General features: G+C 37.6%; 1 protein-coding gene across 1 annotated transcript in view; it reads left to right on the top strand.

Moving 5' to 3' along the window:
• CNTNAP5 (contactin associated protein like 5) overlaps positions 1-17,488 on the top strand; it is a 683,524-nt gene that overhangs the window by 236,225 nt on the left and 429,811 nt on the right. The window contains exon 6 of the mRNA XM_025405058.1: positions 2,052-2,192. Within this exon, the coding sequence (XP_025260843.1) occupies positions 2,052-2,192 (141 nt within the window). The remainder of the gene's footprint in view (positions 1-2,051; positions 2,193-17,488) is intronic.

The raw sequence follows: 17,488 nt of genomic DNA, 5'->3' as shown, positions 1-17,488 counted from the left end.
TTTTGGTTTCGTAGTACATATAAAAGATATGTTTACACTATATTATAGTCTATTAAGTGTGCAATAATCACATTATATTTAAAAATATATGCCTCAATTTAAAGATTTTTTTTTCTAAAAAAAAAAAAAAAAGCTAACACAAAGACACAAAGTGAGCACCCACTGTTGGAAAAATAGTGTTGATAGATCTATTTGCCACAGGGCTGATACAAACCTTCCATTCATGAAAACCACAAAATCTGTGAAGTACAACAAAGCAAAGTACAATAAAACAAGGTATTGCCTGTATCTCCCTCAAAAATTAAAAGAAAATTACTAAAAAGTATATGATTTAATATAAAAGTATATGCAAGTATCTGGATAAAGAAAATATACCAGCAGCAATAAGATGAGCACAGCGTTTACATGATAAAATATTTAATGAATTAAAACAATTCATATACAATGGAATTTTTGAAATCATGAAATTCATAGAAATTAATTTAATGATGGGTATGTGAACTAGAGAAATAAAATAATAACCTTAGTTGGGAGACTTTATTAGAAATTTTCTGAAAATAGAGAACAGTGGGTTCTTGGAAAGAAAAATGAAATATTTTAAAAACATCCATTCTTCTCCAACTAGATGTTTTAATGTAAATAATAAATTATCAATAAAAATTCTAACAAGCTAGTTAAATAAAATTATTCTGTAATTAAGCTTTAAAATGAAATAGATAAAATATCAAAGAGTTCTCTTTAAAATTTGTAGTCGTAAGTAAAAGTGGGCAAAAGGATTAATAATCCTCTTCACCTATTACACTGTATTGAGTAACTCTTTTTTTACTAGTGTGAAGCTTGTAAAAAAATCTAGAAAGAGCCTTTAGTATATCAGTAGCTATTCATGTAAGAAGACATTCTGATTGGGAGACCACATCCTCCTGAAACATTAAGAGAGAGACAGATAAAAAGAGACAGTGAACTAGAGATAGAGAAGTATCCAAATATAGATGTAGTTGAAGTACATGCTGACAGTGATATTTCAAAGCAGTAGAAAAAACTGCATTTCTCATTAAATGGTATTGCGACAAACCTGATAATATAAATTATCTCGATTCTTTTTCATAGTAGAAAAAATACTCATAACAGTACACCTTACTTTTAAAATAATGTATCTATTAAAAAGGCAATTTGTGTTAATATTAATTAGAAATAAAAGTAGTAAAAGAAAAAATACCCTAGTATCTCATAACCTTTCCAAAGTGAACCACTATTAAATTAGATTGGTGCAAAAGTAATTGCGGGTTTTGCCATTACTTTTAGTGGCAAAAATCGCAACTGTTTTTGCACCAACCTGATAATAACAATTCAGTGTATTTCCTCTCAGACTATGCTTTATGCTCAACTTCTTATTGTTGACATCATACTTTATATCCAATTATAACTCTTACATTTTAAAATCAACATTATATTTACTTCCCGTTATATTACAGATGTTTAATAAGCATCATTATTGACAAGTGAAATTTCATCATATTGATTCTTAATTAACTGCTTCACAAAATGGTACAGAACATTTGGAATATTTCCTGTTTTTCTTCATTATAGATGACAGTTGTGGACAATCTTATGCATAAGGCTTTTTGCATACAATATAGGCTTTTAAACTAGGTTCGTCTGTAGCTGAATAGAGGTATGTTTTGTTTGTCTCTTGGCTTTAGTATGGCCATATCTTTTAAGATGCTTGGATAAGAGATAATTTAAAAGACATTGATTTTCTTTTTCTTTTTCCCTCCTTCTGTAAATTATTGTTTTATTTAGTATTAAAAAGGTTCAGAAAGGAAGTGAAAATGGTTTTTTAAAATAGGCCTTTAAGAAGCAAGCAATTACAGTTATTTTTACATGGGCTAATCAGTATCCTTTTAAATGTGTAATCAAGTGGCATCTATAATTATTTGAGCCACTTGGCTCATGCATACAATTGAATCTACCAAAAACGCATGTGTTTACTTTCCTTTCCTAATCTTTCAGAGCTTGTAACTAAGAGTTTGTTTTTATTTTCACCCCAAAAGCTTAGTTTTGGAGGAATTCCAGTACCAGGAAAACCTGGGACCTTTTTAAAGAAAAACTTCCATGGATGCATCGAAAACCTTTACTACAATGGAGTAAACATAATTGACCTGGCTAAGAGACGAAAGCATCAGATCTATACTGTGGTAAGTCAACCCATCTGTTTTGTCTTGATGGTTTCTACCACTTTGGGGTAAGTCTTGCTTTCACCAGCCCATTCCTGCACCCATTCATAATATGTTTATCTTATGCTCTGAGTTCCCATCAGTCTCTGAGGTGACACTGGAGAGAAAGAGAATGGCAGGTATTGAATCAGTGTAAATTGCACTAGTGGAAGAAACAAAGACATTAGAGCCATCCAGAGAATTCTTTTTTTTTTTTTTTTTTTTTTTTTTTTGACTGTGGGGTATATTTCAGCTGTGGGTAGTATTTGCAGTCTATATTGGGACAACATGAATTTTTTATTATCTTTGGAAAATGAAACAAGAAAACCACATATTCCATTAAATTCTATGGCCTGGGAGTTACATATTTGTCTACTTATTGTTAATATTAAAAATAGTTTATTTTAAATGAGGGAGATTAAACTTTTAGTGTGTTTGAGATTCTCATTTATCATACTGACAAATTAAATGATTTTCTAATTAAGTAACATTTGGCTTCCCTAATAGACAATGAGTTTCATGAGGGTCAGGACCGTGTTTTTTTTTTTTTTCACTACTGCATTCACAATGACTAACAGAGTGCCTTACACATGGTAGGTGCTCAATAAAGGTGTTGATGTTTCCAACAATAACTTTGGATTTGTCTGTTTCTCCCTCCAGTTCTATCCATTTTTGGTTTATATATTTTGTAGCTCTGTTGTTGATACATACACATTTAGTATGCTATGTGTTCTGGTGGATTCACTCTTATCATTACATAATATTATTATCTGTCTGATAGCTCTCTTTGCTCTGAAGTCTGTCTGATACTAACATAGTCACTCTTGCTTTTCCTCTATAAATGTCTTTGTGGTGTAACTTTTCCCATCCTTTTGCTTTTAGCCTGCCTATGTCATTATTTTTGAAGTGAGTTTCTTGTAAGCAACGAATAGTTGGGTCATGGTTTTTTAATTCATGCTTTCAATTTCTGTCTTTTAATTGGTCTATTTAGCAAATTTACGTTTAATGTAATGAATGTGTTGGGCTTAAATACTTGTTTATTTTTGTTTTCTGAGTTTTTAAAAATTCTCTTTTCTCTACCTTCCTGTGTTTCTTGGATAGTTTTTAAAATTCTATTTTGCTTTATTTAGTGTTAGAGTATATCTATGTATGCTTTTGTTACTGGTTTATGTAGACATTCTATTATATATACATAACTTATAGTAGTTTACTGGTTTAATCATTTTACCAATTTAACTGATGTGTAGAAACCTAATTTCCATTTACATCCCTTTATTTTCCCTTATTTACTTTATAATTGTCTTCATTCGACAATTATATTTTTAGAACCATTTCTATATATTTAGAACCATTTCAAGTAGTATGATTTTTGCTACAATGTCAGACATCATGTAGAGAATTCCAGAGGAGAAGGAGAGTTTGTTGCATTTACTCTCAATATTTTTGCCCAATATTGACAAAAGGTAAAGAAAAGCTCTTGAAACCACGAGGGATATGTTTGGCTTGGATTAGTATCAAAGACTCATTACTGCTTCCCATGTGACCTGCAGTGACATCACAGTGTTTGTGTGTGGGTGGGAGAGGGATGCCCCTCATATCACTGGAGGGGGATGACAGTCCTGACTCACCACTAAACCATCTCTGAGACTGCTCCTGCAGGGGTGAAGGGGGGTTCCTCATGATAGTTCAGCAGGGGCAGAAGTCTAGGCTTTCCTTGTGATCTCAGTTGATACCACAGGGAGAGACTTGGTTCTATCTGACAATGATTAAATTCCCAGATCTTCAGAATTGTTCTTGTAAGCCACAGATTCCCAGATTGATCTTCCCATATACCACCCTGGCCAGAAATCTGGGCACCTCACTACAGCATGGCTCAATGGAAGTGGGGCCACAATCTTTTCTATGGCATTTGGCTTAGGGAGAGAAGTTGTTGTCTAAAAACATCTCTCTTTCTTCATTCTTTGCCTAGAGAGAGCAGTCTTCTAATGGCAATTTTAAACAGAATTTAACTGCACCAGTTGGTCTCTCTGGGTTGTTTGTCTTTCAGAAACATACGTAAAACAGATCAGGTTAAGAGAAAATCCAGAGAATTCTCCAGTATGTTTTTCTCTTGGTCCCAAGGTTTTTATATATCCTTTATTTCTTTTCTCCACCATTCAGAGTTCTTTTTAGGTAGATTTTATACAGAATTTCTATCGTCTTTTAGTCTTACTTAGCAGAATAAATAGGGAAAACTATGTTACGTCATATTCCTGGAATTGGAAATCTCTTCAACTGACATTTTTTCTTTCGTCCGTGGCAAGAGTAGGTCACCCTATCATTGACAGCAATAATCTGATTCTCTTTGCAACCTAATTATAGAATTATCTGAACAAACTATGGGTTTAAATGACTTTGTGTTTGTTTTCTTCTTTGATAAATGTAATCTATATTGATTTTTATGTTTTGGGGTATCATATTAACACATTTTCTTGAAAACTGCCATTGGATTCAAGGATGTGAGTCAGAGGATGCTCCTGGGGAGTCACACTTGGATTAAAGATTGTCAGAATTTTAAAAGGTTTGTGTCAAGTCCCTGACTCCTTTGGTTTGGAAAAGTTAGGATGATGCTAGGGAGGGATTAGTTACCTCACTGACTCTAGAAAAGCCAATAGCATTACTTGTCCATCTCTGGCTCAAGCCCAAGGCTCCCAACAATTCTGCAACTTATCCACATGAGCTTAGGTCAACCATCTCCTAATTAACATAAGCACTGACTTGCTCATGACATTTTTTTTTCTTTTTGATTCTAGGTTTGTGGTCTTGGGCCATGGAAAGCACACTCATTCCTATCCCTTTCCCAATATTGTTTCAAGAAATATTTCATAACATATCAGTTTCCTTGAGTCCAATCTGCTGACACAGGGGCCCTACATTGAGATCATGCACTATGGGAAGTTTAGAGTAGCCTAATGTCATCAACATCAAAGGGTATCACTACCAGCCATTTTGCTAAGATGTGGCAGAGCAAGTTGAAACAACAGTAAGCTTATAAAAACATTGCACACTAATTGTTCATAAACTGGGACTTAAAAGTATAAAAGCCTGAGCTTTAGATACAAATAACTAAGATCTCTATAATAATATTTAATAAGAATGTATTTATACATATGATGTGTTAAAAATATCTTTAATGGTAAGATATTTTAGAGTTACTGAATAAGCAAAGCAAAAAAAAGAAGATGAGAAGGAACAAGGGGAAATAAACTTCAGTTTCTGAATATCGGTAGCTTCCACCATTTCCTTTTCTGCGAGAATCATTATCTAAAACTTTAACAAGTGTTGTGGTGACTTTTAAACTACTACAGCACTTATCAAGTTGCCTAAAACTTTGCTAGTATACGTTACTCCTCAGGGTTTAATTGGCGGTATTGTTAATATGAGGCATAAAGAATCCATTTAGCCCTAATGTATTTGGAAAAAAATCCCAAGAAAATTGTTTTATTTGCAGGTAGGCAACCTTAGTTTTAACCTTCACAATTTAGAAGAAAAAAATGTACATTATTTTTCTTCCAAATTGCTTCCAACACCCTGCTTAAGTGAGAATTCACATCACTATACACTTGCACGTGTACGCACACGCGCACACACACACACACATTTATATATCTAGTCTATCTCCTTTAGGAATTTCTTATGAGAAGCAATGGTTTGCACAGTTAAATACTGAAGTACAAACTCTTCCCTTTCTGTAGTCAAGCTTAAAGTTTCCCCCAAAGACACCATATCTGCTACAAAATCAGCTTTGCTCCCAGTCACTAAGTCACTGTGGTGCTAAGTAAGGGCTTTTGGAAGGAATGGTATTTTTGTCCTTCTCTAGTGTTTGCAGACTCTCTTGCATTATTAAGCCTTGGGAAGTTCAGATTCAAGGGATCAACAAATCAGGCAGCAAGAGTATGGTACTACCCATAAATTATAAAATGTATTTCAAAGCCCATGGAAGCCCCAGCCTTTGCCTAATCTAACGTATGCCTTTCTAGCAGGTTGCATTCAGCAGCCATCCTCATTGCAATCTGTCATCTCTTTCTTGTGGGACCTTCCCCCTCCCTGGAGACTTAACAGCTGTTCCATAGGGATAATTCAATTTAGTCTTTATAGCTCGATTTGACTACAAGACAATTCTCCACATCCCGAAATGCAGTAAAACTAACAGCTTAAAGTAGACATAAAAAATACCTCACTATTCTTCCTCAAATCCTTTATCATATGCTAATATAGCACTATATAATAAACAATCAGAAAGCAAATGGCCCATTGAAGTGTATGTACAGTACTTGTAATGTGGATTATTATATACGTAGTATAAGAAATATTTTGCTGTGATAGTTTCCTGAAAATGATTAATTTCATACCTTGCACTCCATCAAAAATGATGCTTTTTTGAGCTGTCCTTTCTGAGTCTTACATCCCCTCTCCCAGAGGCAAGGAGAATAACATGATTACCTGTGAGCTGGTTGAAGTTTCACTCACATCATTGTAGGTTCCAAAATATTTTGTTTTTTATTTAAAAGATCATAGTGGAAATTCATGTGTTACTTCACTTTGCCTTCAATAGAAGGGAAGAAAATGCAAATAACTAACAGGAAGACTTTAGTTTAGCTTTGGAGCTAATTGACTATGTCAATTCATTTCTGTGCCTTTGTCTCCAAATAATTGGAATCAGGGAATTGGATGGGCAATGGCCAATACTAAGCCCCATATAATACTACTCCCAACCTCATGGTTGAAATTGCTAAATAATCACAAGTTACCTTTTCGTTTGCCCTAGAGGAAAACCCAAAGGTCTCCCTTCAGTGTTTCTGGAAGCATCCGTAATAAAATCATGACTGAAACATTGACTTCCTAGGTTGTTCATACCCACTCCATGGCTTATTCAGCTATGGGATCTTGAGAAAGTTATGAAACTTCAGTACCCTCATACATAAAATGAGGGCAATTATAGTATCTACTTCAAAGTGTTAGTGTGAAGATTAAATCTGTAGTATGCTTAGTGCAGTGCATGGCACACACTAAGCACCCACTATATTGGAGCTATTAGTAAAAACATCTATAAATCCATTCAACTGAAGTTGGTATATAAGCCAATATTTATTTGCCATTTTAGATAGCTAATTAATGCAGTCACATACAGTTCCAAATAATAAAAGTTGATTGGAGGTAGCTCCTGTTCTTTCCGGAATCTGAATTTCTGTTTGCTCCCAAACCATAAGTCATGAAGTGGGTTTGCAGTAAATATATTACAAACTTAATCATCTCGTTTGTTTGAGAAAATTTGATGAAAATCGTTACTTCAGATTTGATCAAATGATAGACTCCTTTAAAATAAGGAACTTAAAAGCATGTTGCTTGATAGGCGTGGGTATAACAGATGTATTGATGAGTAGCAACAGTGAGCTGTCTTGAAGCGTGTTGCCCTTCATTTGCATCTCTGCTGTCATGCAACTTATTGGAGTATGGTTGGTTATTTCTTGTGGCTCTAAAGCCAAGCAAACACTCACTGTCAGAGTTACGTATAAGAGATCAGTGTGGACATGAGAGCACACACACATTTACATCTGCAGGTGCACACACATACACATACACACACATAGTGACAGGCACCTTTATCTTACCTCCCTGTGACCGAAAGGCTCATGGAAATTTCTCAGAGAAAACTCCCTACTGTCTAGTAAAGCCTATAATCTCTTTAGTTTGTCTCCGGGATCATGTTTCATCTCTGTGAGTATGCTCTGTGATAAATGATGCTTTCTCGTGATGGAATGAATCATTTGAAAAAGCGACTAACATATTGTGTCTTCTCTCTTCTCATTCCTGCTGTCTTCTACTTCCATTTGACCAGTCTGACATCCACATCACCTGCCTCTATTCTGTATGCTCCTCATACGCAGGAAAAATCATTCTCAAGTTACTCACTCCCTGAACAATTGCTTCCTTCCTTTCTTCAGGAAAAATGGAATTAAATAGTTTCAAGATCATATGAAGAATAATGTGCCTTAAAGAAAAAAGGCAAAACTAATAGTATAATGGTTAATATCTTAGTCCATTAAGGCAGCTATAACAAAATGCCATAAACTGGGTAGTTTATGAATAAGGGAAATTTATTTCTCACAGTTCTGGAGGCTGGAAAATCTGAGATCAGATTTCCAGGACGGTTGGGTTCTGGTGAGGGCTCCCTTCCAGGCTGTAGACCTCACAATTCTCACTGTGTCTTCCTCCTTTCTCAAGTGATGGAAAAACAAACAAAGTCCCTTGGGGCTATTTTGCAAGACATTAATCCCATGATCTCATGACCTAATCACCTCCTGAAAGGCCTTACCTCCTAATAACAACATATTGGGGATTAAATTAAATTAAATTTCAATTTCAGGAAGTGGAGGATAAAAACATTCAAACTATAGCAGTCATCTTCTCTGAAAATTCTTTTACCTGAAATTAGTGTTATGACTTTTCCTTTCTATCAGATGAGCAAAGGATAAATTTGCTCATCTGATAAAATTATCACGTAAAGTATTGAAGATAATTTCTTCAGAACGTTTTAAAAATATTTCTATAGAAAATGAAAATTTGCAAAATACAAGAATAGGGTATGCAACCAGCCAGAGAGGAAAACACTGTTCTCATCTATTATAGGTATTTCATTTTCACACTTTAAATGTATATTTGTCTATCATAGACCACAGTTTATTGACAATTTTACATTTTACCTTTTTAAAGTATTTTCATTGTTTTTAAAACTTTTATTAAAAGTTGTTTTTTCTCTATTTACAAATACTATTTCCGCACGGAATCAATTTACCATAGTTCATGTAAGAATCTACTGTGTTGAAATTTGAGTTGTTTGAATTTTTTTCTGCTAAAAATAATATTGAGATTACAACCATAGTGAGAAAATAATTTTCTGAAATTTAAAACAGATAACTGGAAATGAATATTACTGGGTCAAAGATTATGAGTTTTTGATTCAACCAACATTGGATAAAGCCACACCACGTTTCATGCCCACTGACAGTGTACACAGGAAACGGCTTATCCTGCTAGTTTCACCTGATACCTTTCAAGTCATTTGAATCTTCAAGTGCTTTTTAAAAGAATGGGCTACGTAGAAGTTGAAATGACCTCAGATGTGCCTCCTGTATGCAAAACATCCAACTAATGAGCTGAGCATATTCTTTTTATGCTCTTGCACCTGCAATAATAACTGCAATGACTACTCCTCTATTTGAAGATACCTTATTTCAGAGAACTTATAGACAAGGCCAGATCACGATGCTAGTACTGGAGGGGCAGTCCGTGGAGGGCTGATTGATGAGCTGTGGTTCTATTAGAGATCCTCTGTCCCTGAAACTTCTGTGTGTGACAGGCAGGAGGCAGACATTATTATCCACGTTTTATACAAAAAAATATACTCAGGATTAGGGAAAGTCAGTGATATATATTAGTGGCTGTGCCTTTCACAGTCTTCTTCCTCCTCTTATGGAAAGCAATCCACCATCAGGTTTTATTCGTTTTTATTAGGCATTTATTTTTTTTCAGGGTCCTGAATGACTTTCATTTCAAAGTGAAGAAAAAAATAATACAAGGCTGGGCAGATCCGTGAACAGCACTGATCTCTGAGTATTGAAGACCAATGAGGTGTTTCAGAAATGGCCCCTGTGTACTTTGTTATTTGCCAAAGAAATCTCTCCTGGGTGTCTCTTGAGATGTAAGAGCTTGAGGGCGGAATCCTTGCCTTTGGTGTGAGAAAGGAAGGAGGGCAGCAAAGGGCAAAGTGTGGAATCCCACTGCTCCCTGGCTCCCAGCGGCTCTTGTCTCTGCATCTGGCTGGAAGACTCTCCCTCTGGGTTGAAGGAGAAGGCAGCAAGTGCTGCAAAGGGTCAAAGCACTTCCCCAGAAACTCAGTCTTCTGTTTCCAGTGGCTCTTGTATTCCTTCAAGGTGAATAGAAACTTTTATGTGAGTGTTTCAAAACTGTTACAATCAGTTTGTCCTACATATAAAAGTTTGCTTCCCAGGTTCTCACTGGTGTGGCCTCTTTTCTAACCAGACCCGGATTACTCGCTGTTTCTGGAATTCACTCCATGCACATCCTCCTCTCAGCCTTTATATGTTGTGTTTCTCCCATGCCAGCCAAGCTGCCTTTTTTCTCCTTTACCTCTTCCCTGACCCAGCCCCAAACTAACCATCCTTCTTCAAACTCACTGGTAGGGTTCACGTCCTGAACCAGGGCAATGCTCAAAATATTCACCTGGTTCTCAGAGGTAAACCAGGATTCCGGAGCCCCCAGGCTGTGCTAACCCAGAAACCTGGAATTGCTACATTGTAGGGAGACCTAGGGGGCACAGGAAGACAGACAGGCAAGCCCAGGTTTCAGGGAGCCACTAGGAGCTTCGGACCAGTGGCTACATAGCAAGTCATGTGGAAGGCTGAAATTGTTAGAAATGGAATCACCGTTAGAGCAGGCTCCTAGGAAACTGTTGCATACCCTCCATGCCTTATCAACTCCAGGCATCGTCAGTATCTTTCTGGAGCACAGTGCTGAGAAACGCCGCAGGGCTGTATTCAGAGTGTGTAGAGAAGGCTGCTGTAATCTCTACACAAGCAGCATCTACCATGGAGTAGGGCAGCGCAGTGTTGAATGTGCCGTCTGCCCACCCTGTCCAGGTGCACTCCTTGTCCCACCTTCTCCTCAGGGCCCCTTTCAGGCTCTCAGTTTCATAATACCTTTCTTGCTGTGAATTTCACACATACACAACGTGGCATAACTTAGCACTTGAGTCATTATTGTCACTAAAATGTAGTTGTTGAACATCTACTGTGTTTATAGCAAATGATCCTTCTTTTCAAAGAGAAGCATCCTCTCTGCTCTCAGGAATTACACACCTGGCACCGTCTTACCTTTGCAGGACTCAGAGTTCATAGCGGATGCCCTGGCCTTGGCCATCCCCTCAGACCTTTCTGCTCTCCTGGCCACCATTTGACAGCCACCCTTCCCCTTTTTATCTCACTTGCCCTTATGGTTTGACCCTTACTTTTTGTTTGGTTCTCCATCTCAATCACTCATCACAGTTCTGGTTTCCCATTTGGTTTTTCAACTTCCTTTCTTTCACCACAGCCCCAGCCTGTGGATCTTGACACTACTTCCAACTACCACAGCCACAGCTACTGCATCCAGTGGCAAGACTCAAACATAGCTTACGAGACTTAGAAAGGAGAAATCACAGGGATAGTAGGTTCAGGAAAGACTTTATGTAAGTGCAGGAACTTGGCCGGGACATGTAGATGCAAAAGCTCAAGGTGGGACTGTGGGAAACAACAAGCTTTAGTCTAGTCTATTTCTTTGCAAGAGTTATTGCTGTCACCCTAAGTATAGAAAAGAAACACGCTTTTATGTCACTCATGGTGTTAAATGTGTGACATATGGTCAGGAAATGGATATGGATGAGGGTACTAGGTGTTGAGGAAGAGGATAATATTTGAAGGAAGTAAGATTAAATCCCAGCCTTACCACATAATGGATACAAAATTTAGATAAGTTTTTTAAGCTGTCTCTGCTTCAGTATCCTTCGTCTACAAGGTAGAGATAATAATGCCTACTTTACATATACTGAGTGACTCCTAGGATATTATAGGCATTGAATCACTAAGAGCTGATAATATTATCATAATTATTTTTATTGCCTCACTCTGCTCACCATTTCTTCTCACATGTTGCCCATGAAGACCATAGTCCTGTGAGTAATCTCTAGCCTGCTCGACAAATGGCCTTTTACAAGTACAACACTAAAGGTTATAGATCAGCGATTATTAGTATTTTATAGGGCACACGCCCCTTTAAGAATGTAATGAAAACCATGAACACGTTTTACTTCACATAACATTGTTGAGGCTTCATTGATGCCTGTGAAGCTCATCCACGGATAGTAGCCCAAGAACTCCAGGTTAAATTTTAGACAAAGAAACATTTATATGTAAAATAAAACTGTGTTTTTATAAATTCCTAATAACCTTCTATAAGTGTTCCTTGTTGAATCACCAGGACGCATAGTAAGTAGGGACCCGACACTGGATTTCTTCCATGTGAGCCAGTTGGCCTGGCTTCTTAGAAACGCTTCACCTTTTGTCACAAGATTTAGAAGACATCTCTATGTGTCAAGGTATGAGTTATTAGAAAATGCAAAAAAAAAATTATATGAAGTGGCTTTCTAGTAGAAGGTGGATAACTAATAAAACAGGTAAATAGGACTCCACGTTGTCCAGAAATAGCATGTGCAAAAAATCAGGTACTTTCTCTAACTTGAGAAACGATGGAAAGTGAAGGAATAAGGACCGGAAATGTTCTCTCTGCCCACCTCCCAGACTGAGATTCAGGCCTCTTCCAGAAGGCGCAGTTACCAGGGGAACACATAGCATACGGATAGCAAAGAAACTTGCTGGAGAACTTAGGTCTCAGCTTCCTGCAAAAACTGACGGCTGTGGGGAGATTGAAGCTGGGGCTCAACCGTGCAGAGTCCCTGGGCCTCCCACTGAATAACAGTAATGGAGGACAGGAACCTGGAAGCATCTTCCAGCCTCTGTCACCCTGCAGTGGCCCTCTAGTGCCCCTTATGGACAAAGCATAAGATTCAACCAGTTGACAAAAGAGAGATGTTTGCAGGGTCCAACTCCACTATCGTTTGATCGAGCAATTCCACTACTAGGTGTCTACCCAGGGGAAAAAAAGTCCCTATTTGAGAAAGACACTTGGACTTGCATGTTTATAGCAGCACAATGCACAACTGAAAAAATATAGAACTAGCCTAAATGTCCATCAACCAAGTGGAAAAGGAAAATGTGGTATTTTCCTTTTTCCAAGAACCATGGAATACTACTCAGCCGTAAAAAGGAACAAAATAATGGCATTTGGAGAAACCTGGATGGAATTAGAGACTATTATTCTAAGTGAAGTAACTCAGTAATGGAAAATCAAACATCAGATGTTCTCACTTATAAGTGGGAGCTAAGCTATGAGGATGCAAATGTATAATCATAATATAATGGACTTTGGGGACTTGCGGGGAAGCTTGGGTGGAGGGTGAGGGATAAAAGACTACAAACTGGGTGCAGTGTACACTGCTTGGGTGACAGGTCCATCAATATCTCAGAAATCACCGCTAAAGAACTTATCGATGTAACCAAACACCACCAATTTACCCAAAACTATTGAAATAACAACTTTTTAAATGTAAAAAAAAAAAAAAATGCAGGGCAAACAAGAGTGGCTTTGGAACTGAACTTCAGAATGAGTAACTGACACAACTGCCAATCTCTTTTCTTCTTTTAAAAATTTAGATTAAAAACTAGAAACCTGGCCGGGCACGGTGGCTCAAGCCTGTAATCCCAGCACTTTGGGAGGCCGAGACCGGCAGATCACGAGGTCAGGAGATCGAGACCATCCTGGCTAACATGGTGAAACCCCGTCTCTACTAAAAAATACAAAAAACTAGCCAAGCGTGGTGGCGGGCGCCTGTAGTCCCAGCTACTCGGGAGGCTGAGGCAGGAGAATGGCGTAAACCCGGGAGATGGAGCTTGCAGTGAGCTGAGATCCGGCCAGTGCACTCCAGTCTGGGCGACAGAGCGAGACTCCGTCTCAAAAAAAAAAAAAAACAAAAACTAGAAACCTTGGACATCTGGAAAAGAGAGTTGGGAAGACAAAAGGAGACATACGTATTTTCACGGTTTCATATGTCACCTGATCACAGTTTTATGCAATACCAGCATGTCTCACAAATGGATGAAGTCCAAAACCACAAACATAGGCCTAGGCTCTTGTAATTAGTAAAATGTCTATTTATTGAACTTTGTCATTATGTATATGCTCCATAAAAATTAGTGAAACTACTACTTTTATTATGGACCCATGTAATTTATTACATTAAAAAGCATTTCTCATACTCAAAAGGTTTAGAACACTGTATAGGTGGACGTGAATTAGAAGTACTCTAATAATGTACCTCTCTACATGAAGATTTACTATAATTCTCACAAAAACTGATTCATATTTAACCTAAAAATTGTTTTACATCGCTTACTGTCTTCCGCTGAAATTGTTTTATTTCCCTGCCATTTCTTTCTACGTTTGTCTGATACCTTAGTTCAGCTCATCACTCTGACAGCACATCCTCCCATGGGGCTATCCAGTATCCCCCATAGTGGCTAGTGATTACTTCAGTATTTTCCCTGATGCTGTAACAAGGTCCAAAATACGCCCTACATCAGCTTTGGAAGCAAGCCCTCTGAAGGATGTTCATATTCGTCCCCATTGCATCAGGGAAATTCAGTAGCTAAACAAATACCTTATCTTTAAAAATAGTAATGATAATTTAAGTATAAAAAATAACAGATTGACTAGGTCTTTAAGAATGTGACTCTGAGATAAAGAACAAAGCTAAATGAACATACATAGCCTTCGTAAGCCACATACGACGTGTCTGACAGAAATTTTGAATCCAAACAAATTTTAGGTTGAGGGTCTGCTCTAAAACCCACCATTTACTTCATTTATACGTGCCACATGGTGGATGCCTGTAAGGACAGTATGTTTGTGCAGCTGAAAATCTGACCTTTGTTACAGAAACTTCAATGCTAGCTTCCCAAGGTAAATGGAAGATCTAGCAGCCCCAGAAGATGACTTTGGTGGAGGATTATATGTGCCCATACACATTGAATGAGCTCTCATTCCTCCACATTGCAACAAGAGCAAATGCTTTCTCTATAGGTTTCTAGTAAACTAGAGTGCATTTTATCAAACTTTTAATTCCTTGTGGCGATTGGCAAAGACCAAGAAAATATAGGATCTTTTTTTTCCCCCATGTTTTTACCCACAAAATTGAATGCTTATACTAGGATTTGACAATACACCCCATTTAGGTTAAACTTCTGCCTTGTGACCCAAAGATTTTTGCACCCCTCATATGCACTATAGGAAACAGTCAGTCTCCATGATTCATAAGAGTCCAGAGATCATTAGGGCTAAGACTGCTCTGGAAAAGTACAAGAATCACAGTCTTCTCAGCAATGTAACTCAACTACCAAAATATAAGCCAATAAATATCTTGTAAATCACATTGCATTACCATTATTCATGAAAAAAATAATGCTTATAGATTATAGGAAATTGTGTAAACACAGAAAAGCAGAAAGAAAAGAAGTCATCTGCATTTTATCAAAGCAATCATAAGTACTATACAGGTGTAGATTTTTTAGTCTTCATTTTAAAAGTACTATTTTGCTGTAATTTTGTGTAATTCCTTTTCTTGTTATAAATATTCTGCAATGAAAATAACATGTTGAGCATTCATCACATACCAAGTATTCTGTCAACTGATTTTTATGTTTATCTATTTTAGTCCTCAGAATAACCTTATAAAGTCGATAGCCTTTTGTGGTTTCAGTTTGGGAAAAGTGAGGTTCAGTAACATTAAAGTAACTTCCGCAAGATACATAACTAGCATGTGATAGAATCTGCTTTCTTTTAGTGGCCTTTCTATCTGTGCTTAGCTGCTATGATATGCTTAACACACATTTTATATTTTGCTCTAATCACTGAGTTTCTAAATGTTAACTAAAATGAAATTACATTATAAAAATGGTGATCAATAAATGTTGAATAAGTGAATGCATTTTTGATAAGAAGAGAAATGAGTAATTTGAATTTCAGGTAAAGAAGTGACCACACTACAAATTGGAGGTGCATAGTAAATATTTGTTGAAGCTTATGTTGTGATGATTATACTAAGATGAACTTGGAGGATCTGATGAAATGTTAAGACGAATGTCTTCCTAATGGAGCATCTTCTCATAGGAGACTGATCCTCTTCGTACCTAAAGATCTCCACATACAATTAAGAGATCTGTTGCACAGTCTGACTCTCAGCTGCCTGGAGATAGAGTATTTAAAGACTGTCTTCAGGTATCTCCCTCCACTAAATGTTTTCTCCTTCCCTGATTCAGCAGAGGTGGCCTGACCTAATTAAAAAGAGCACTGTGTGAGTCAGAAGATGTGGCTTCTGCAGTCAATTGGGCTACTATGTAGCTAGTGGAATTCAGTGTGTAAAGTTCACAATTAGCTTGTTCTTTCTGGTGCTTTCCATGATTGAGAATTATGTCCTCTAGATAATGTCTAAAATACTTTTCAACTCAAGGGTTTCATTAAGAAAAGCTATTGGCTGGGCGCAGTGGCTCAAGCCTGTAATCCCAGCACTTTGGGAGGCCGAGACGGGCGGATCACGAGGTCAGGAGATCGAGACCATCCTGGCTAACACGGTGAAACCCCGTCTCTACTAAAATACAAAAAAAAATTAGCCGGGCGAGGTGGCGGGCGCCTGTACTCCCAGCTACTCGGGAGGCTGAGGCCGGAGAATGGCGTGAACCCGGGAGGCGGGGCTTGCAGTGAGCTGAGATCCGGCCACTGCACTCCAGCCTGGGCAACAGAGCCAGACTCCGTCTCAAAAAAAAAAAAAAAAAAAAAAAAAAGAAAAGCTATTAAAACTCTTTCTATCACTGTATTAGTCTGTTCTCGCTGCCAAAACAAAATACTGCAGACGGTTTGACTTACACAACAGAAATTATTTTCCCACGGTTCTGGAAGCTGGAAGTCCAACATGAAAATGTCAGCAGGGTTGATTTCTTCTGAGGGTATCTCCCTCGGTGTGTAGATGGCTGTCTTCTCCCTGTCTTTACATGGTCTTCCCATTGGGCATGTCTGTATACTTATATCATTTTCTTCTAAGGACACCAGTCATGTTAGATTAGAGTCTATCCTAACAGCCTCATTTTAATTTATTCAGATCGTGAAGTGTCCTGTTTCCAAATACAGTCACATTCCGAGGTACTGGGGTCTGGGCCTTCAACACATGAATTTAGAGGAAACACAATTCAGCCCATAACAATTTGACTCTGCAAACCACCTAAAGTGCTTGTGTGAGCAGTCTCTAAGACCTCTTCTCCAACTCCACTTCCTAAAACAAAACTGAAATAACAAAACTAAAGTACAGGATTTTCAGCTCCATGAAGTAGTCAGGTGTGCAGATCCTTCTGTCCTTCTGCTTAGCCATTTCAGCTCTCTATCTTCCATTCTGAGGGTCCTAATAGGCTGCTGGAGCTTGAGGTATTCTATCCTCATGCCAGGTTGCAGAAGAAAGGAAGAAGTGAAGGCGAAGGGGATGTTCCTCCTAGCTGAGTCAGCTCCCTTCAAGGAGC

The sequence above is a fragment of the Theropithecus gelada genome, chromosome 12 (genome assembly GCF_003255815.1).
Source record: "Theropithecus gelada isolate Dixy chromosome 12, Tgel_1.0, whole genome shotgun sequence".
Taxonomy (NCBI): Eukaryota; Metazoa; Chordata; class Mammalia; order Primates; family Cercopithecidae; genus Theropithecus; species Theropithecus gelada.
The sequence above is the reverse complement of the archived record's forward strand: the minus strand, read 5'-3'. Positions and strand labels throughout refer to the sequence as shown.